This window comes from Aulonocara stuartgranti (genome assembly GCF_965226115.1).
Source record: "Aulonocara stuartgranti genome assembly, chromosome: 3".
In the NCBI taxonomy this organism is placed as follows: domain Eukaryota; kingdom Metazoa; phylum Chordata; class Actinopteri; order Cichliformes; family Cichlidae; genus Aulonocara; species Aulonocara stuartgranti.
Window position 1 is genome coordinate 32,236,005 of NC_138941.1, and position 22,007 is coordinate 32,258,011.

Below are 22,007 nucleotides of genomic sequence, written 5' to 3' on the forward strand. Positions count from 1 at the left end.
CTGTGTTTATGTAAGTTATACTGCATAGAACCAAAAGAAAAGGGAGTTAGCTCCCTTTTCTTTTGGTTCCTTAAATGCAAAGTTTTGTATGTCCAAAAGTACAGATATTTGAGCCAACAAGCAAGCATTAACCTGTCCTCTTAATTACAGACTCTGTCAAGCCTGATGCCACCATACTGGCTCAGAGAAAAGTTTATATCCAGTGGCGTAAAGGCAAAAAGGTTCACCTGGGCATTGGTGGTTATGCGTACATCCTGCCTTGGACAACTGTGGTCCTTCGCTGCCCAACCCGCCACTTCCGTAAGGGCCAAATCCACTGGTTGAAGGAAGGGAAGCCCCTGATCAACCTACCACACCTCTCCATAACGTCACTAGGATATGTGAAGATCCATCAGGTTCGTGCATCTGATGCTGGGATATATACATGTGTCGCAGGTGAGGCACAAGAACATTTAGTCTTACAGATCATTGGCAGCAAGCAAAAGCTGTCTGTAGCAGAGTCAATGCTCAGACGACAAAAGGTTGGGCGACCGGATGCAATCTCAGCTCAAGAAAGATTTCAGGAGCTTCACAGCTCCCTCAACCGATATGATGCAATTATTGAGCGTTTGCTTAATCATAAAGAATCCATTCGAGATGAAAAATACATCGCTGACAAATCACCTGCGAGTGAAAAGAACAGTTCTACCCTGGAGGATGAAGGGTCAGAAATTTACATCCCAGAGGTCCTCGTTGCCGACACACGCAGGCTAGAGGAGATCATGAAAAACGTTGCCGAAGACCTTGGAGGACTACGGGAGGAACAACTTATCGCACAACTGCTTAGTGAGCTCACTGTGGCACAGGGTGAAACTAATGAGTCGACTCTTCACCCTCCAGAAAGTGCTGAATCTTCCACGCAAGAGCCACTCCATTATAAACCAAACACTAAAGTCCACACAGCCAGACCAAGAAACCCGCTGATAATTCAACGTTCGAAAAAGATTGGAGAGGGGCCACAATCTGAAATGATAGTTTATGTGGGAATGCCAGTTTTCCTGCAGAAACCAGTTGTTAGTTTAGTGTTGAAGTGTGAAGCAGTAGGAAATCCTGACCCATCTGTGACATGGTCGAAGAATGGGAAAGAGTTGCGCTACAGTAGCAGGTAAGAACTAACCTTGAAGTAAGGACTTTTTGTGAAAATGACATGGCTGCCTGTGGCTTTTTTATGATTATATCAAAGACCTGGATAAGGCTTCATAGATTGCTTGTCTTTGTGTTGGCAGAGTAGGCCTGTTGCCTACAGGATCACTGAGGATCCAGTACCCAAGCAAAGGGGATGAGGGTTTGTACACCTGCACTGCCAGAAACCGTTTTGGAAGGACATCTCTTTCATCTTCTGTGCAAATTACTGGTAAGGTTTATAGATCCGTAAGTTTCAATGGTTTGTACAGAAGCTCCACCTTCTTGTGGTTCAAGCTTCTGCTTTGAGATGTTTTGAAAGTGGCCTTGAAGCGAGTAGAAGGCAGCTAAGGTTCTCAGTCACACAGGCTTAGAGACTAGTCATCAGATATCTGACAACCAGTGTTGGTCAAGTTACTTGAAAAAAGTAATCAGTAACTAATTACCGATTACTTCCCCCAAAAAGTAATCCCGTTACTTTACTGATTACTTATTTTCAAAAGTAATTAATTACTTAGTTACTTAGTTACTTAGTTACTTTTTAAAAACACGATTTACAACCTGAAGAGGTGATAAAGCGATAGATCTTTCAGCCCAATTCTACTTTTTCTACATAATCCATCATACAAAATGTAATCAAATGAAAAAGTCTCTCTTTTTTAAACTTGTTTTATTAGTTTTAATCTTTTAACTTTATGCATCAAGCAAAAATTTAATTATATGCAACATTCTCCGACTTTAAGAAATTAGTTTAACATTTAAACCTATTTTCTGCACATTCCAGCACATAAAATAAAATATTTTTTTGTGTTTACACTCACTCTTTCAAATAGATGCAAGTAAAACACAGCAGAAAATAAATAACATCAAAGACTCAGTGGTCCTTTTGCTCTATTTTCACCTGTAAAGCAGGAGTAGGGTAGGCGGAGGTTTACCCTGGTGCAGGTGTGCCGCGGTCAGTTGAAGAATCCGCGAGTTTCTCTGTGAGTTTCCCATTACGTCGTTGCGCACTCGGTGCTTGCTTGGAAGTTTAGGGGTTTTTTTCGCTGTAAAAAGAAGTTTTCTTCCCACGCACAACGGACGCTAATGTTTTTGTCACTTTTTATGGAATCAAACTCAAAGTAAGGTCAGTACTTCCACGCTGCACGCTCATACTCTCTCCCACAATCGATATGTGATCCATCGTTGATCTGCACACAGCTGTTGTCACGAACGCACTTGCTTACGTCACTGTCGTGAGACATTCTCGCAAAAAAAATCACGGTTTTAGTAACGCAGTAACGCAGCGTTCCTACGGGAAAGTAACGGTAATCTAATTACCGTTTTTGCAATAGTAATCCCTTACTTTACTCGTTACTTTAAAAAGTAATCAGATTACAGTAACGCGTTACTGCCCATCTCTGCTGACAACCATCAGTTGCCTGATAAAAAATAATATGAATTCTCTGACCGGTTGCTAGGTGATGTTGAGTGAAATTCAAAGCAGGCACTGGACCAAAAACATCTTTGGGATTTCTTTGATCGCAGATTGTCACGATTGCCCATAGTTTGCATTAAACATGCTGAGCACCAGCAAACTGCTCTCCAAGCAGTAGTGAAACTGTGAAAAGTGTGATGCACACAAGAACTGGAGAACATTCAAAGTGAATTGGACCTTCCCATTAAAACCAACACATTTAAGAAGATGGGACTTTTGCTTTCAAGGTGAACGGTCTCCATTTCCAGTCTATATTGTTCTTTTCACACATTGACTACTGCTTGGAGAGTAGCTTGCTAGTGCTTGCAAACAGGTCCGCATCTTCCATGCAAAATATGGGCGACTGTGGCAACCTCTTTGCAACCTAAGCAATCGCAGCTCCGTATACCATTTTGCGACCAATTTCCTGCTAGTGACTGCATCGGCGTAACTTTGTGCTGAACATTGGGGGGGGGGGGGGGTCAAAATCTCTGTCTAAATAAATCTGGGTAAATTCCCAGATGATTAAACATGCAACTATTTTGCTGGTAATACTTGAAATGAGTAAAGAAAATCAACAGCCTATTTATGCAAGATAATTCATAATTTTATTAGGGGGGGTTATATTGGTTGCGTCTGATTATTGGGGGGGGGTCATAACCCCCCTACCTCCCCTGGAAATTACGCCCCTGCGTGACTGCCAGCAACCTCCAGCAAACACTATGTGGACCACTCTCTGGGTTCTGTGTGAATCAGCCTTCAGTAGTTGATTTCACAGCGACCCATGGTTGCCAGATTGGTGCTAAAAGGTCTGAGCAGGAAAACAAACAGAGAACAAACTGAGGGGCTGCAGCGATGGACAAGATAAGCAAAGCCTGTTTTGAAATGTGAATCATGCTGTTACTCTATTACACTCCAAGAATTAGAAATAGGAAGTTGTTAGTAAAGAAAGTTGGTTGAGGTTAAACATTTTGCAGAATTACCCTTTGTGTTTTCTTGCTAAAAGCTAGATAAAAAATGCCACATGTAAATCTTTGTGTAATGTAGGTGGAGCCAGACTTTTAGCTGCTAACTGCAATGAGGTTTCAGAGATATTTTGCAGTATATAGATACTAAAAACATCACTATGACTTTTGAGAAAAGTATGTTAGAAATACTTAAAATTGATCAAGTTTGTATGGACCCAATGTCGAGTTGAGTTTGTCCTAATGCTTCTTTGAATAGTCCAGTTTATAGTAATTTGTGTTGTTCTTTGTGGTTTAGGCTTCGAGGTTCTGGGAAAGCATGCGTCCATCCAGCGTAGAAACACACAAACTCAAGAGTAACCGCAGACACAGATATTCAGTAAGCTCTTACTTATCCCAGTGGCTCATGTGGCTGAGTCATTGACAGAGGAATGTCCGGGGCATCACACAGAGCTCCGGTCACCTCTGAGCTACGCTGTCCTTCATCTCTTCGGCATGATCAGCCACATTCTCATCAAAGCGCCGCCACTGTGCGTTTCCTGATCCTATAGTACGCTTCCTCTCCATACGGCAACAATTAGAGGTTCCAGGCAATGTTTCAAAGAAGATTAACTTAACATACCATATTCAGCTAATCTAAATAGAAAGGATAAGGAGTCTTTAAAGGGCTGAAAAATGCCCTGACTGTATTTTGTTATATTTGAATTCAGAGTCGGTTAAAAGCAATGTAATGACTATACTCTTGGGCATTTTAAGGTCAGAGTATTTGAAGAAAAGGAAATGCAATCCAAAATACATGGAATGACTTTCAAATATTTTAGGAAGACTGTTTTGTCATGAAGCTGTGTGGTAATGTTTTTCTTTAAATCCTGGTGCATCAACTGATGAGGTTGGTGAACACACCATTCTCATTTTATTTTATATTTTATGTTATTTTCAGGTGGCAAAGGAAGAATCTGTGTCCAAGGCAACAGTGTGGGAGCAAATGGACCGGCTTGTTCTGAGAGGAGGAATGGCAGTCGGTCGGCCGAGCTGTGCCAAGGACAAGCCTGCCTCTTCAGGTATGCTGCTGCTCTACATGTGTGTGCTATTAGTGATGTTAAACACTGAGTTTAATATTTACAGTAAGAACAGAAATCCTCCGTTTACTCACTGCATTTGTTGAGTATCTGAAAAGATTTTTTGGCCTGAAACATCTAATATCTACTTGACTTTTCCTCTTGTTTTATTAGGTGGCGAGTTGATGCTTGGTCCCCATGCTCAGCCACTTGCGGTGGTGGAGCCCAGACTAGAATTGTGCGCTGCATGAAGGGTCCCGAGGGCAGGTCAGAAGAGGTAGAGAGTCCAAATTGCCTTGGAGCAGGAAGGAAACCCTCTGATGCAAGGCCGTGCAACCTCCTTCCCTGTGCAAGATGGGCCACAACCTCCTGGGGGCCGGTGAGCCAAGATATTATTGTGCACAAGCTTGTTTTCACAAGGTTTTATCATAAAAACACAGTTTAGACTCAAAACCTTCCCCTAGCAAGAAAATATTTTTGTAATGATAGCTAGGAAATCTGATGAATTCTCCTCTTCCAGTGTCATGGCAGGTGTGTGGGTCCCAGTTTGGCCACACAGCACCGCCATGTCTACTGCCAAGACCCCAATGGTACCAGAGTCCCCCACAGGATGTGCACTGGGCTCCACAGGTAAAGATGGGAATAAGATTAAGAATGTTTAATACTGTTGGTGATATGTGCTATCGATAGACATTTTAAAAATCCAGTTATGGTTCATATTACAAAGGAAAAAAAAGGCTATTCAGCAGAATACTATTTCAGGTATGTTCATATTTTAGGCCAAGCTCTTTGAGGAATTGCACCGCTGAGGCTTGTGCACTTCAGTGGCTCGTGGGGCCTTGGACACAGTGCACCGCCACGTGCGGACGGCACGGTTTCCAATCACGCCAGGTGACCTGCGTCCACCTTCGGACCAGCAAGGCCTTCCGAGACCGTCACTGCACGTGGAGGCCTCGGCCTGCCAGCTGGCAGCGATGTAACATTTTATCCTGCGGCAGAGGTGAGAAAAAGTTACAGTAATGTCAAGTGTGAGTCATAAATAAATGTACAACATATTGTGGGTTTTTGCGAATTTTATTTTAGTTTCTATTGCTTAAAAATGTTTGGGTTATTTTTTTTAATTGCAACTTTATGATTTTCTTCTTTTGAGGGGAAGAAATTCTAGAAGGCAGAAATTTAGGAAGTTCAGAATAGATTTTACAATGAGAAGTGCAACTGAAATGCTCCGTGAGCCTGCTTGCAAAAGCAGAACACCATACAGTGCCTTCATAGGCAGTCACTGAATCCTCTTATTGCATGTTTTTGATCACATTGACATCTTTGCCTTATTAAAGAATCACACCAATAACGCCTGATGGGTCAAACTTTGTTTTCTAGCAACACAAAATTGTTGCAGTGGTTTTAGTTAAATGCAGTTGCTCACACTCTACCTTCATTTCAACTAAAAAACAAAACAAAAGATGAAAAGACAATCTAGTTGTGTTTGCACTTGAGCCCAGCGCATAATAAACATAGCTGTGGTTTCATATGATGAGACTTGGCAGTATCTGTCTCTAACTTGTCTGTTGGCACCCCATTACAAAACTGGTGAAGGAAACTTTGCCTGCGGTGCTTAAAGTGCTGAAAAATTGCCTTAAAAAACCAACAAAAGCCTCTGCTGTGTCAGGTATTTCCAGAAACAATGTGCCGGTTAATTAGAAAAAGCCACAGACCACAGTGAGAGAAAGATTGCCAAATGTTTACGAATTAGAGCACTGGACCTGAAATTTCCAACAATATATCCATAGCTAAGCACTACAGCCCACAGCCGCGACTGTGCATAGTAAAACGTATCCTCTGTATATTCCAGCAGGAGAGTGCCGGGACAGCACGAGGTACTGTGAGAAGGTGCAGCAGCTGGAGCTTTGCCTGCTGCCCCAGTTTAAGAGCCGCTGCTGTTTCTCCTGCCGAAACACCTGAAACGGAGAAGTGAGAACGTTGGTGAAAAATCTGGAAAGGTCAGGGAAGGTGTCACGGAAGTCAAGGAACCTCTATGCCTATCCCAACACCCTCCAATGTCTTCAACGATCGCTCCTGGATTCCCGAGTGCGGAGGAATGTTTGTTTGTCATACCCAAAAGTGACTAAAATCGACTTTTAAGATACCATACGTGGGTTTGAATTCAAAATTATTGCTACGAGAGGAAACCACGTCTATTAATGAAGGCTTTGGTTTTACTTCTTTATTTTTAATTTAAATCTGAAGTTCGTACAAACAGCTTTTGTGTCCCAAACAGTAGATATATTTCCAGTGTGAGCAGTAGGAACTCTGCGGTTTCATAAAGGGGAACTAAAGCCTTAAAAGCCGTGATTACGGTCATGTCCACATTAACAAAATCTGAGCAACGTAATCTTCAGTTTCAGGTTCCTGAGCAAACGGAAGATCACTATCATGTTCCTCTGAAACACAATCACTCCACGCCAAATTAAGTTTATATGATTGCATTCAAATTTACGAAGTAATGCGATGTTAATAATCGGCCTAAATAGATGACTGACTTCATACCAAGGAATTCTGGGTAAACGCCAAGCTTGTGATAACCACTGGATAGCTCTGTGTTTGTCTTTACTGCTAGGATTTTGATGCTAAGTGAGCTTTTATGAACGTAGCAATGGGTTAAAAAGGAGTGGAAAACTGAAAACCAGCTTGATGCTGCTTAAGTGAGAACGATGACAAAATAAAGCCTAGTATTAAATAACTGGGACACATTTAGTACCAGCCACACTTGGAAAAAAGTTTTCATAAACATAAAATATTAATTTTAAGCAAAATGCAACAAAAATGCATAAAATCAAAGGTTTATTTATTCAAATAATTAATCAGTAAGGGAAATGTGGTCGGTGTAAACTGAATGTATACCATATATCAAGTAACTTGAATTTGACCAGATTACATTAAGTTTATCATTTTACATGTACTTATGTTACAAAATTACACGGAAAGTTTACATTTAATCAAATTAAAGCCAACATTTTGGGCATGAATAGATTTAGCACATGTTGACCATAATAACTGGTCTTTCAAAGCAGCAAGGGAGTCCGATTGCAGTTTTTAGAGGGTAAGACTCAATTTTATTTTATTTTTTTTGCATGGGTTGCACTATAGGAGGTGTACGACTGAAGCAAATAATGTTTTGGGAAAAAAAGGATTTTGCACTCAGAACTCATCCAAGTCTTTGTTAAAAACATGGCTTGCAGAGTTAATTTCTTTCTTTCTTTTTACGTAGTTTGTAAAGTTGCATTGTTTCAGTATTTTTGTTTTGTGATATTTCTTGAAAAGATATTTGCCAAACGTGTCCCTTTAACCACTCTGTGAAGTTACACACGCTCACACGCAGATCTGATAAAGTTCATCCAGTCCGCCATGTGTCACAGTGTCATATTTACATGTCTGTGAATGTATGATGGGAAGCTTTGCAGTGATCATTACTAATGTGTCGTGTGGACACATTAGTAATGGACTTGGTCTCTGCGTCCTAGGTTCCACAGAGCTTCACTGTCATCAGGTGCAACCCAGCTTTAGCTGAAGACTACTTGGCCCTACGCTGAGGTGTGGTTATGTGATATCACAAGAGGAAAATATTGTATCACATGTCATTTTCTTAAGTTATGTAGATATTTGTCATTTAAACTATTTATTTCCATGTGTGTCCCTGAGCAAAGTTTCTGTAAATATTACAGGGGTGGGTCTCTCCTTGCGGCTGATGGTAGTTGATGTGCATGCGATGGGGACCCCCTGCTGGTGACTTGATGTGTTGCTCCCTATCGTTAAATAAAACCAAATACATTCCTTTTTATAATCTGGTTGTTGTGATTGCTCTTCTTTCTTCTATATATTTTTTTTTTCATGGGAAAGTCCATATTATGGAGTCAGAGATCAACATTAACAAATCGACATTGATGTCTGTATTACAAATAACAAGAGCAGGAATTTCAACATATAGTAGTGCTGTCATCATGAAAAGGGACACTTCCTGTCAGGATCTGAAGGCGCCCTAACCGGTCGACCTGCCAGTGTGTATATTTGTGTGCGTGTGTATGTGTCTCTCCTATCGCCCTGTCTTCCCCTCCGGCTCCGCTGTGATGTGTTAGGGGGTAACCTAGCAACAGGCTACCTCCGACCCAGAAGTGCTGTCGCCCGGAGCTGCCGCACCTGCAGTCAATCCACCAGCTGCTGCCAATCAACTACCATCTTCAGCAGAAAAACAAACAAACAAAAAAACATCTTCAGCAGGGCTACTTAATGGTGTGGCTGAGCGACAGACAGCGCTGGAGTATTGCACTAAGCCTGGTAGTGTTTTCGAGTCGCTAATGTTATTGAAGTACTGTCTGATCTTCGTACTCATTTTGCTGTCGTGTGTGTGTTCACCCAGGGATTGACGGAGGATTTACGGACACAAAGGAAGCACTTGGAGGAGAGACGGGCACTACCACGCACTATCACCATTGTTGCACATTTGAACTGTTGTCACCTTGCTACACTGTGAATAAATGCACTGTCATTATTTCTGAGCTCCGCGCCTGAGTCCACTCTTTAACAACCGTGACACTTCCCTTTTTATATCTGATATAAACTTGTCTCTCTCTGTTTCTCAACTTGGGGAGAGGAACAGCAGTTCACAAGATCCCTGTTGGCGTCAAAAGGAGGAAATTCTTGCCATGATCTGACTATATAACCACGTCATTTTTTGATTCATTCTCAGGACTGTTTTACATTAAATTATGGTGGAAAAGGGTTTTCATCATTCCTGTTTGACAGCAGTGAGGGTGCTGCGAGTTTCTCTTGTGGATGAACTAGAAGGACAGGTCGACTCTCTGGTAGAATTCCTAGTGTGCCGGGAAGTGTTCACTCGAGATGATCGCGAGGAAGTGTTATGTCAGCTGGGTCCCCGGATGAGAGTGAGAAAGGTGCTGGATATCCTGGAGTGCAAAGGCGAGGAAGCGGCCAGGATTTTTCTTAATGTTAAAAGTCACTATCAGTACTGCAAAGAAGCGGATCCACCTCAGTCCAGAGGTATGCATTTTCAATTTTAGCCACAGGAATGTCATTGATCAGCAGTGTTGGGCAAGTTACTTTGAAAAAGTAATTAATTATAGTTACTAGTTACTACTTCAAAAAAATAACTGAGTTAGTAACTGAGTTACAAGATTCTAAAAGTAATTAATTACTTGAAAAGTAACTATTGCGTTACTTTAAAAAAAAAAAAAAGTTTAACCCCCTGGGGATCCAGGGTATAATTGGCCATTTTTAACTACTTGTGATTTTCCCTCCACATTTCACCTTTAAAAACTGTTTATTTGCCTTGTTTGGTATCATTCTTTTCAGCACAACCTCACGTGTCTGAATTTACAGTTATGTTTTCATTTTGACATACTGTATTAACACAATTGATCTAAAATCATCAAAAAACAAAATCAGAGTAGAAAAAGTTATATTTTTTTACTGTAACAAAAACAAACATGTTTAATGAATCATATTTCATAACTTTAAATACAAATATAAATCCTATGCACAAGTTTTGCAAACAACAAATTCATTTGCATCCATTTACCTTTTACCTTGAGTTTTTAAATAACCCTTTCAAACTATTTACAGAACAATCAGCTGTTCTGCATTCAAGAAGATGCCTCACAAATTATTTGTGCCACTCCAAAGAAATAATTTCTGTCCATTATAAAGGAGAACATCACAGCCTGATACCTGCAGGTCTGACAGCAGCAGGTGTATCACTCCTGTTTCTAACCTGGAGACAGCAGTCGCCTCATTGTTCTGACACACAACACAAAACTATCAACAACACTGCACACTAACTACACAAGCTACACTACCGTTGATCAGTTCAAGATAAGGTTTTCTCTTAACTTTAGTTGGCAGGGGTGTGTCTGAAAGGGGGAAACAGAATGGTAATTTATACCGCAAGTACAGTCTAGTCAAGCACTGTACTGAAATGTATCCTGTCCTCATCCTATATACCTGTATATATTTTTTCCAGCTATACAAGTACATATGAGTGGAAGTGGAAAATTATACTGAGCTTCTTTTCTTCTACAGAGTACAGCAAAGCGAAACAAAAACACAAAGAAGTCCTGAGGCGCAGGAGTGAGAGCATGCTTTTCTACAACACCCGGCACGGAGAGAAAATTCAGTTTTCCGAACATTATGTCAATCTTCTCTTAGTTGACGGACACCAGGGATTAGAAAATAAAAGGCATGAGGTGCTGACCTTTGGACAGAAGCGACTGTGTCAGCAGAAGTCAGCAGTGCATGAGAAAATCACACCAGCTGAACTGTTCTCATGTGCAAAGGCAGTTCGTCCAGTCAGGAAGGTTCTGGTATCGGGGGTGGCTGGAATCGGAAAAACTATCCTGGTGCAAAAGATGTTGTTTGATTTTGGGGGAAACAAGGACCACCTTGCCTTTGACTTCATCATACACATGACCTTCAGAGACTTGAATCTGATTGACGAGCCCACAAGTTTACGAGAGTTGATCTTGCGCAAAAACAGGCACCTTGCTAAAGAACTGGATAACATCTTGGCAAATGACAACAAACTGCTGATCATCCTGGATGGCTTTGATGAGTTCAGACACTACAGGAGCTGCGACGTAGACTCTTTTGTAACTGAACCAGATGAAGATGCAGAGGTTATGGAGGTTATTGGAAGCTTGATGCAGGGTGAACTACTACCAAATGCTTCTGTGTTGCTCACAAGTCGGCCTGCAGCTATCAGCTACATCCCTGTGGGCTGCATTGACCGCTTTGTGCTCATTGCAGGGTTCTCCTTGGCCGAAGTTCAAGACTTCTTTTTTCGTTACTTCCAGGACAGGACCCTTGCTGACCACATGTTCTCAGTGGTATCTGCAAACGAACTAATGCTGACACTGTGCTACATACCTGCATTTTGCTACATTGTCTGCTGCATCCTCAAAGAGAGCAAAGATCTTTGTGGGGGAAGCCCAAAGACCATGACGGATATTTACGTGCAGTACTTGGTGGCTTTGCTTCGATCTCACACCCAGGCGAGAGCTGAAACATGTCTTCAAGACCAAAGAGCGGGGGCCATCCAGCAGCTGTCTGATACTGTTTTAAAGCTGGGTCGACTTGCCTTCAAAAACCTACTGGAGCATCAAACATTATTTTATAGCAGCGACCGAGAGGTGGCAGCGTTAGAAGGGTCCAGCCTCGTTAGTGCTTTCCTCGACAAGACAATTGCAGAAGAACCTGGGTTCACTGAAGAGGTCTATTCATTTGCTCATCTTACTATTCAAGAGTTCTTTGCTGCAGTTTACTGTGCGGTGACGGATCACCCTTTGCCTGACGCACTTGAGCGCACATCATGTCCCAGAGATGTATCCAACAGTGGACACTTGGACCTTTTCAGCCGCTTCCTCTCTGGAATCCTCTCTGAGCGCAATGCCAGTCTTCTATCTAGGCAGGTGGGGATTTGCTGCCACAAAGAAAAAGCGAACGCATATCGTGAGAAAATCATCAGAGAACTGAGAGCTCTCTGTGAAAGTGGAGCCCACATCCTAAACCATTTGCATTGCTTGTTTGAGCAACAGGACCCCTCGTTAGCACTTGATGTGCAACCAAAGATGCTAAGAGTTAATGTTAGCGATGAAACGCTATCTCAAATGGACTACAATGCTATCAAGTATTTCCTAAACCTCACCGAGGGTAAAATATCAGAGCTGGATCTTACTGGGACTGGAATAAGCTGTGATACACTAAGAGATATTCAACATCTTTTGGGTAGATGTGAGAGTCTTTGGTGAGTTTCAGGTAAAATTCTGTTTCCAAGCTTTGATAGACCCTTCCATGTGGTTGCAACCTTATCAATTGCTTATGGAGCGCCACATATGGAAAGTGCTTGCACAATATGTATTTACTGCTCCATCTCATGTTTAAGGCTTGGAGAAAACAACCTGGATATGGAAGCAGTACAGGTCATTGCTGATGTGTTGAAGGAATCGGAGAATATTGTGTACCTCGGGTAAGGTGTTAGTTAGTTTTACCACATTTTTGGAACAATGTATGACAAAGAATCATCCAGATGATGTCACCCTTTCTGTTCCTCTTAGACTTGGGTGGACAAACATTAGTGATGACGAGCTTCTGGTCCTTGCTTGTGCAATAGGGGTTAAAAAAAAGCTTCAGGAGTTGTGGTAAGAAACTTTTTGAGTTGTTTTATTATCCTGGCACATGATGCTGATGTTTGAGGAAATGGGAGTTTTCCAGTGTCGAGGATGACTGTGACGGTTTGATTTAAGAGTTTTTAAAAGGTCATAGATTACACCTATGTTGTATTAAACTACGCTTATATTTAAAGGCTTTTTTATGTAAATATGAAAAACCTTTATTGTTCCCCCTGTGATGGAACAGGATGGAAGGCAACCGAGTGAGTTACAGAGGTCTGCTGTCATTAAGCGACTTGATCCCAGATCCTCTGAAAAACGTTGTGTGAGTATTGAATTTTGAATCAAATAATTCAAAACAATACCTCACTAATTTGTATTTTCCTAGAGCTTATCCCCTTTCCCTCTTCCTATAGGGCGATATGGAATGACCTGACTGACAGAGAGCCAGAGTGCATGCAGACCAAGGCCAGCATCACTGTGAATTTCACAGACGATGCTTCGTGGGCAGAGTGGCAGAAATGGGTTTTTAAAAGGTGTGAGGTCAGCAGCAATGAGAAGTTGCTGATGGTACTTCACAAAGTGTGCAACATATCGACCCACCACTTCGAAGCTCAGTGGACGAAGACCTTCTACAGTCAACTTTCACAGCTCATCAAGAGCAGAATTGAGAGCTGTACCGAGGAGGACATGTGCAAGAAGCTCAAAAAGTTTGACAGCTTTTTGGAGCTATGATGAAAAACACTGCCCTTATGTTACAAGCTGTTAATAAATTGTTGGTTTGCATTGTGATTGTTTTTTTGAAGACAGTAATAATAATAATATAATAACTGTAATAATCATAAAAATAATTTTTAAAAAGCAATATACCTCTCCCTCCCCTGCAAACAAGTCTCAAAATGGATAAAGGGAAATCATATCAGTTTCATCAATCACAGAAGTAATTTCTTTACTTCTGTTTTCACAGTAGAGAATTATGACATCCAGAAGTATAGGGTCATTATAAATGGTAGTTTACACTTCATTATATTCCCCAGAGATTTTTGGTCCGTGTTGACATGATAGCATCACACGGTTGCTGCAGATTTGTTGGCTGTACATCCATGATGTACCCATTCTGCCAAAAGTGCTCTGTTGGATTGAGATCTGGTGACTGTGGGTGTCATTTGAGTACAGTAGACTCATTGTCATGTTCAAGAAACCAGTTTGACAAGATCTGAGATTTTTGACATGAGCCAGCTATGTGAGTGCACTGGAGTCATAATTACCAATGAGCCTCAGTGTGTATGTCAAGAAAATATTCCCTATGCCATTAAAGCAGTTGCAAGAGCAGGCTAAGGTGCTTGGAAAGAAAAGCGTCTGGACTTCTTTAAGTTGCTTGAAGAAGTTTCACCTCTCATCTGAGAAGCTTCTTCAGTTCTAAGGTCAAATGGTGGAGAGTCTCACATTTAAGCCCTACGGGAGTGTGCCTCCAAAGAGGATCATTGAACCCCCAATGATCTCTTACCTAATCACACAAGCCAAGGAGTGAAAACGGGTGTAGGTCACAATCAGCCAAGGAGGATGATTAGGGGGTCGATTTTCCCTCTTGGGGTCCAAACGCTTTTCTTTCCAAGCTCCTTAGACAACAATGACCTGGATGACTGAGGACCTTCACAGACAGTTGAAAAGTGGTTTTTGTGGTCCACATGGATAGGTGGGGAAAAAAAGAAAATTAGTGACTGGCCCGTACGGGGATCGAACCCGCGACCTTGGCGTTATTAGCACCACGCTCTAACCAACTGAGCTAACCGGCCAAGTTGTAAAAAGCGACGAAAAAGTACGTATAAAAATGATAGTCACTATGTATTGAAAACTTGTTTTTAGTGATAGACGACTTACTTTCACCTTACGGACTTTGACAGAAATAAACAGGGCTGAATACAAAATAAAACTAAAAAAGTTTCGAAATTTGAAAATTTTGTGGTAGTGAAAATAAAAGAATAAACATGTTAATGTTGAAGAACAGATAGCATAACAAGCATTGCATCCATTATCAATATTATTCTATTTCTAAAAGCCTTTTTACAAATTATTTATTGACATTTTAACATGTGTATAAAGTGATTATTATTATCGTTATTATGCTATTATTTTACTATCAAATACAATGAGTGATTAGGTAGACTGTGCTGTGTTTTTTTATTATCTTACATTTAGATTCACTAGTTTGCAGAATAAAATGTGGATGTTACAACCTTCGTGTTTGTTGTTTTTTTACGGTGGAATTATTCACCGGAAGTTGTGTAAGTTGCGGCTCGCTCTTATGACGAATTTACCGTGCGACGTTACTTTGCGAAGCAGCGCCGTTTGCGTGAAGATATCACGCTAGCTGCTGGTTTGTTATTTTTCTGAACTCGGTGTTAGTCTGGACTGTTTTCGCATCTGGAGCACGGTGAGTTATGTGAATCTTTCGGTCTCCTGAACGTTGAGAAAAAATCTGGCGGACTTTAAAAAATTTTGGCATGACGGAAGGGTTTTTTTAAAGTCACCACCCGCGAATTTCCAATTACTAACTTGGACGGCAGTGTTAGCTAACCACCAGTCTGGCAGCAAGGCATTCCCTGTGCACTTAGTAAAGAGCTAAATTCAAAACTAACAGTTTATATGTACGTTTCTTACCAATAATTTTATCAATAAAATGATGGCATTATAAAAGGGGCGTGTTCGATATGGAGTGTGCAATCTGAAAATGGGTCAGAGTGGGCAAAACGTGCAAACAAACCCCACGAATTTAATATAAATATTACTACGAAGCAGGATTTGGAGTTAGCAGCATAATTTATGTCAGTTTGGGGGCAAAAGGGTGGTTTTGATTATTGAAACTCTCGTTTAAACTAGTTGGTACTCGCACATCACACCTATTAAGATCATATGGTTGATTATGTATCTCTATAGTTAAATTTAATGGTATGGCGTTTTGTAACTTGCTGCTGTTGTTCTTGTGAGACGCCAGACCTGTCTAAATTTTGGATTAAACCTTTCACAGCAGCATTGGCCCTGAACAGGCACAAGGTAGATCAGAAAAACCTGAATGGACTTTTCCAACTCATAGCCTTCATCTTGGTATCTCTTAGCATGGCTGTTGTTTGATATATGTTGAACTTGCCTTTTAGTACAGGCTCTAATCTCATAACAACACAAGCGTCTTTGTTGCAGTCCTGCCCCCGAGATGATTAACTCAGAGAGGGGAGCTACCAATGCTGCGGCAGCAGAGCCCAGCGACAAGAAGGAGATGGAAAAGAAGAAGAGGTCCCGAGTCAAACAGCTGCTCAGTGAGGTGAAGAAACAAGTGGAATTCTGGTTTGGCGACGTCAACCTGAGCAAGGACCGCTTTCTGAAAAAGCTCATGGAGGAATCTGACCGTGGATGTAAGAAGCTATCAATACTTTATACGTTTCACTGACTCTTTTTGACTTGGGAACAGCCTTAAACTTGTTACCACACATTATTTCTTATAGATGTTGATATATCTGTGCTGGCAAGCTTCAATCGAATGAAGCAGCTGACAACTGACACAAAGCTCATTGCCAGGGCGCTAAAGAATTCATCTGTAGTTGAGGTACTGTAAAGTAAATTTTCATTTTGTTAATGCTTTATAACTTGCTATTTTACAGTATTTTCATAATATAGAATCATTTAAGTGTGTGTGTGTGTGTGTGTGTGTGTGTGTGTGTGTGTGTGTGTGTGTGTTTCAGCTCAACCTCGAGGGAACTAAAGTAAGGCGTCAGCTTCCAATTGGGGAACTACCGAATGATGTGGACAGTCGCACGGTTTACGTGGTAAAAAAAAGAAAAAGTCCTCTGGTGTCTGTTTGATATGTTTGCTTTTCACGTGAATTTTAATACTTTCCATTGTTTTAATTATCACCAATTAAAGAGAGCAGAAACGATTCTATACATTACACCTGAACGCAACATTTCTCTATGATAATAATGTGATGTAACGTCTATAATGTGATAATGTGGTCGCCTTAGGCACACCGCTGTGACTACGCCCCACCTGCCTGTCATTCACATTTTCTTTAACCCTGATTCCAAAAGAGTTGGGACGTTGTTTAAAATGTAAATAAAACCAGATTGACAGCAAAAGGTCTCATAAAAGTCAGGACAGGGTCATGTTTCCCAGAGGGTAGCATCCCCTCTTCTTTTAACGGTCTGTGAACATCTGGATACTGAGGAGACCAGCTGCAGTACTTTTGGTAGAGGGCTGAAGATCACAGGCATTCAAATAATGGTTTTCATCCTTTTCCTCTCACACACTGTCCCAACATTTTTGGAATCGGGGTTGTATATACAAGTTTCAGCCAAGCAAAAGAAAGTCTTTAAAAAGAGAGGATAAGGTGCTTGGTGCATCCACTCTTTGTTTCAGTCAGGACCAAGTATTAGAACAGCATCATCTTCTCCCTGTTGTTCGCCTGCTCTAAAATCTTCTTGGATCCCAAACTAATGATTCTTTCTTCTTCTCTTTTTCTAAGGAACTTTTGCCAAAGGATGTGACACACAGCTGGATAGAAAGAGTGTTCACAAAATGTGGAAATGTGGTTTATGTCAGCATCCCCAGATACAAGTCCTCCAGGGACTCCAAGGGTTTTGCCTTTGTCGAGTTTGAGAAAGAGGAGCAAGCACAGAAAGCTATAGAGGTGAGAACTCAGTGGGAATATTTCCACAGCTATGATGTCGTTGACGTTAACGTGGTGTTTGTTTTTGGCTGGTAGAAAAGATCATGGAAGAATTTGATCTTTCAAACAGATGCTGAACAATCCTCCTGAAGATGCTCCCAGGAAACCAGGGATTTTCCCCAAGACGTTGCACAGGAAGCCAATTTCTCTCTCAGCTGACAATCCAGCATCTCGGATAGGTGATTTTATTTGGCGCCGTTGCAATATTGAAGTAAAGGATAGCGCTGCAAAGTGTATTTATCCTGGCTTCTTTACATCCATGTGCTGCAGGTGAAGAAGAAGAGAAGAAGAAGCGAAAGAAGAAGAAAAGGAAAGAAGGTGCCACGGCACAGGCGCCCGCAGAGGAAGTCAAAGAGCAGGCGATGGAAGCGGAGGCGGCTGAGCAAAAGAAAGATTTTGACCCAGAGGCCACCGGCGCTCACAAGACACCAAGCAAACTGTCAGAGAAGAAAAGACGGCGGTCACATACGGCGGAGGGATCGGAGAGCGATGTACCATCGAAGATAAGAAAAACCAGCGAAAGTGAAGGTGGGGAGAGGGAGAAAGACGGAGCACGGAGTAGTAAGTCGTCTCTAAGCCACCAGTGTAAAAAAAAGAAAACTACAAAAAGATCTAAATGGGACAGCTGTTTGTCATTTTACCTCCTCATTGTTCCTCATTTTAAGGTCAAATTTAAGTCTTTTTACACCCAAACCACAAAGTTGGTTGTTGTGTTAACGCTGTCCTTCCCCTCATAGAGTCGCCCACTCACAGGGACGCACAGCAGGCTGTTGAGAAGGGCAAAGAAAACAGAGACGACTCAACAGTTAAAGCAAAAAGGAAGAGAAAAAAGAAGCACAAAGAGAAACTGAAAATTGGGGAAGAAGTGATTCCACTCCGGGTGCTTTCAAAGTACGAACCTGCATCCCTTGTTCTAACGAGTTAATACAATTGTAAAAGGTTTTATAACTAGCAAACTGAACCCACTCTGTCGGCTGTGTTATTCCTTCTTTTTCCACATCAAGGAAAGACTGGCTTGGATTAAAGCAGGAGTACCTGACCTTGCAGAAAAGCAGTATGTCAGCCCTGAAGAAGTGCATGACTAAAATAAATGACAAGGAGCACAAGATGATGGAGACAGATGGTGACCCTCGGGATGCAAATGGTGAGTTCTCTTCCAAACCTCACTCATAGGCCTCTAACTTTAAAATGTTTCCCCCATCCTCCTTTATAATTCCCACATATCTCTTTTTCTGTATCCACAGGTAAGTTGAGAAAGCACCACAATGATAATGAGAATCCCATAAACTTTCCAATGTTGCGTGTCTCATTAAACTTGGCATTAGCTGGGGTGGCATTTGCAGTAAGTGGGCAAGTGCTGAAATTTCCATGTGTTGAAAACAGAAGTGTATGATAAAACAGGAAACAACGATGCTGAACTGACAAAGATTTTGGCCTGGATTTTTGGGAAAGTGTTTTAAAATAATTTAAAGAAAATTTTCACTCGACATTCGTCAACATCGCACCAGAAATCACACAGCTTTACTCTGACAAGGACAGATTGCACTGTTCAGCTGCTCATTAACACAATTATCCAATCAGCCAATCACATGGCAGTAACTCAGTGCATGCATTCATGCAAACATGACCGTGCTGAAGTTCAAACTGAGCATCACGATAATGAGGAAGAAAGGTGATTTGAGTGAGTTTGAATGTGGCGTGGTTGTTGGTGTCATAGGGCGGGTCTTAGTTTTCAAGAAACGGTTCATCTGCTGGGAGTTTCCCACACAGCTATTTCGAGGGTTTACACAGGATGGTGTAAAGAAAGGAAAAGGAAAGGAAAAAAAAACCAGTGAACGGCGGGGATACTCAGGAGAGAGAGGCCAGACTTCAAGTTTGCTGGAAGTAGGGACGTTCCTGGTGACTAATTTCTTAGTCGACTAAACGAGGAAAAAAGAAATGAGACTAACAGTCTAGTTTAAAACAAAGAAACACTCAGATATCAAGTGAAATTTTAGGACCTTCTAATGGATAATAGCAAAAAAGTGTCCAAACAAAGGCATTTGAAGCCTTTAATCACAACAATGAATTCTATTATGGATACTGTGTTCTATTCTAACAGGATAATGAAAAAGAAAAAAAACCTGATTTTAAATGTATGAAAATGTGTTACTTACAAAATATATTCAAGTATTATTAAAATATGCCAAATTAACAGCTGAAAGATAACAAATTGTTCTGCAATTCATAACAATCATTTCAATAAAAGTTCAAATATAAAGCAATAACAAAATGATTTGATGACAACATCTCTATTAAGCAGAGAAGTCCAAACCTCCCTGTGCCCAGCCACCTCCTTCAGCTGATCTGGGGGAACACTGGGACAAGAGATGTAATCTCTCCAGTGTGTTGTGGGCCTCCTCCAGGTAGGACAGGCCCAGAATACCTCACCCAGGAGGCGCCCACCTCAACTGGCTCCTTTGGATGTGGAGGAGTAGTGGTTCACCTCTGAACATCTCTCAAGCTAATTTCTTTAGCTTGATAATATCATTCTGCATTTTTGCACAACATTGTTGGGGGCTGCAGCTCCACCTGGTGGCAGATGAGTGCATAACATTTTGGACACAACAGCTTCCCGGGACTGGACATCAAATAAATGTCAAACATTAGATTAAAAGACTAGTCATAATAGAGATTAGTCACACTCACAATCTCTAGTAGGAAGGTGACAGTAACTCATCATAGCTGAGGTGTGCAGAAGAGCACCTCTGAATGCACCACACGTGGAGACTTTAAGTAGATGTTTTGAGGGCAGAATTGGGTCCAAACCAGTACTAGAAACATGTACCTAATATAGTGGCCAGTTTGTGTATATTAACAAGCTGCCAGAATCTGGGTGAAGCTTATTGAAATGTATATCTCATTTATCTTAGAACTATATACATTTACAGCTTTCAGTATGTTGGAATTCAGCACTAAAACCTATGAAATTCAACTGATTTGTGTTTTTGCCTTTTGTCTAGTTGATGAGAATAACAAAAGTGAAAAGGCAGCTAAGCAAGGACCTCAGTTTGTCAGTGGGGTCATCGTGAAGATTACAGACAACAAGCCGCTACCAGGGAGGAAAATAATCAAGGTACTTTCTTTTGTAGCTTTGCATGATTCAGAGTTCAAAGTAATCCTTCTTTGTTTTAACACATGGTGTGGTGCAGCCCCACAGTTCAGTTGTGTATCCACATTACACGATGATTCCCGTAACCCCGCTAAAGAATGACACTGTGTGTGTAGGACGCGCTGTGTAAAATTTCTCCAGTGGCCTATGTTGACATCTTGGAAGGAGACGCTGAGGGACACATCCGCTTTCACAGCCCAGAGGAAGCGAGAGCAGTTAGCGACGTCAGAGCAGAGCTGCAGAAAGAGCATAGCTGGAAGCTGGAGATCCTCACAGGTGTGAATTTTATTTCCTTATTTTCTCTGAAACCTTTTAAAAATTGTATTTTGTATGGATTTCATAACTGATGATGGAGAAAATGCTCTGTCGGGCCATCAGGCTTCTGTGTTTTTTAACCAAAGATTTGATAAAACTGTGAAAGGCGTCCTTTAATGAATTTCTCTGTTTCTTTCTTTATTTTTAAAGGTGACCATGAACAAAGGTACTGGCAGAAGATCCTCGTGGACCGCCAGGTCAAACTGAATCGTCCAAGGGAAAAGAAGCGGGGTACAGAAAAGGTGAGCTCTACCTTACAATGTGAAATACTCAAATCTGCATACATGCTGCAGTGTGCATCAGTGCATCTGTGATTATTTATTACATTATGTGTATAAACAACTTTAAACACGCACACAAAGCTGACTTTCTTTGTCAGTGTTGCAGCTAAATGCTGCACCTTCATGTTTTATACTCACAGGACAAAAAAAAAAGTCACTAATACCTGGAGTAATTTTATCACGTTAGCGCACCCATTCATACATACGCCTCCCTGTTGTCTATCTGCTATCTCATCTCATTTTTAATTTCCTGTCACATTTTCAGCTCATATCCAAAGCCGAAAAGATCATCATCGCCCGCGCCAAGGAGGCTAATAAGCACATCCACTTCGATGACGACTGACAGCTACTGAAATGAGTTTTTAACAGCCGAGCGAGGCTCTACTCTGTAAACTTAACATGATGTCATTTAAAGAGGACCGCTGATGTTGGTGTGTACCTGGAAGAAAGTGAACAGACCCTCATAAAGAAGATTAAAGGAATAGCCTTTAGCTTTGTTGTTGTTTGTTTTAGTTTCGTTTTTTTCTGGCACTGGAGCAGGTAATGTCATGTGGAATACAGACATTTTGGCACCATACTTTTAATTGATGGACTTTAAAAAGAGAAAAAGATTCTGTATAGATGTAAATATAATTGAGTTGGAAGTTCTCTCAGTTAAGACATTGCCTTGTGTTATTTTTTAATAAAATGTCATTTCATGATTACAGCATTTTGTGGTGTATTCAC

At 41.2% G+C, this 22,007-nt stretch overlaps 3 protein-coding genes across 8 annotated transcripts in view; all 3 read left to right on the forward strand.

Annotated features, from left to right (window-relative positions):
• Window positions 1–8,478, forward strand: part of LOC309702946 (ADAMTS-like protein 1) — a 104,997-nt gene extending 96,519 nt beyond the window's left edge. For 4 of the 5 annotated variants that reach the window (XM_082527596.1, XM_082527599.1, XM_082527598.1 and 1 more), the window contains 7 exons: window positions 151–1,144; window positions 1,266–1,393; window positions 4,523–4,643; window positions 4,815–5,019; window positions 5,161–5,270; window positions 5,420–5,640; window positions 6,490–8,478. In XM_082527596.1, coding sequence (XP_082383722.1) covers window positions 151–1,144; window positions 1,266–1,393; window positions 4,523–4,643; window positions 4,815–5,019; window positions 5,161–5,270; window positions 5,420–5,640; window positions 6,490–6,599 — 1,889 coding nt within the window. In that variant the 3' untranslated portion in view covers window positions 6,600–8,478. The remainder of the gene's footprint in view (window positions 1–150; window positions 1,145–1,265; window positions 1,394–4,522; window positions 4,644–4,814; window positions 5,020–5,160; window positions 5,271–5,419; window positions 5,641–6,489) is intronic. The other variant, XM_082527597.1, reaches the window with a different exon arrangement.
• Window positions 8,479–8,560: 82 nt separating this feature from the next.
• On the forward strand, window positions 8,561–13,600 carry LOC309702950 (NACHT, LRR and PYD domains-containing protein 3-like). Its single transcript, XM_082527611.1, has 7 exons — window positions 8,561–8,969; window positions 9,052–9,692; window positions 10,731–12,450; window positions 12,589–12,672; window positions 12,761–12,844; window positions 13,062–13,139; window positions 13,231–13,600. Exons 2-7 carry the CDS (start codon window positions 9,401–9,403, stop codon window positions 13,547–13,549), a joined length of 2,577 nt encoding a protein of 858 aa, XP_082383737.1. The 5' UTR covers window positions 8,561–8,969; window positions 9,052–9,400; the 3' UTR covers window positions 13,550–13,600.
• A 1,514-nt stretch (window positions 13,601–15,114) lies between these two features.
• larp7 (La ribonucleoprotein 7, transcriptional regulator) lies at window positions 15,115–21,982 on the forward strand. 2 transcript variants are annotated; one of them, XM_082527616.1, is made up of 13 exons: window positions 15,115–15,248; window positions 16,013–16,224; window positions 16,315–16,415; window positions 16,552–16,635; window positions 17,331–17,495; window positions 17,605–17,713; window positions 17,805–18,062; window positions 18,272–18,425; window positions 18,539–18,678; window positions 20,537–20,649; window positions 20,802–20,961; window positions 21,151–21,242; window positions 21,547–21,982. In XM_082527616.1, exons 2-13 carry the CDS (start codon window positions 16,026–16,028, stop codon window positions 21,622–21,624), a joined length of 1,653 nt encoding a protein of 550 aa, XP_082383742.1. In that variant the 5' UTR covers window positions 15,115–15,248; window positions 16,013–16,025; the 3' UTR covers window positions 21,625–21,982. The 2 variants fall into 2 exon arrangements, with proteins under 2 accessions (XP_082383742.1, XP_082383741.1); XM_082527615.1 differs by having other exon boundaries at window positions 15,116–15,248; window positions 17,805–18,095.
• The last annotated feature ends 25 nt before the right edge of the window (window positions 21,983–22,007 follow it).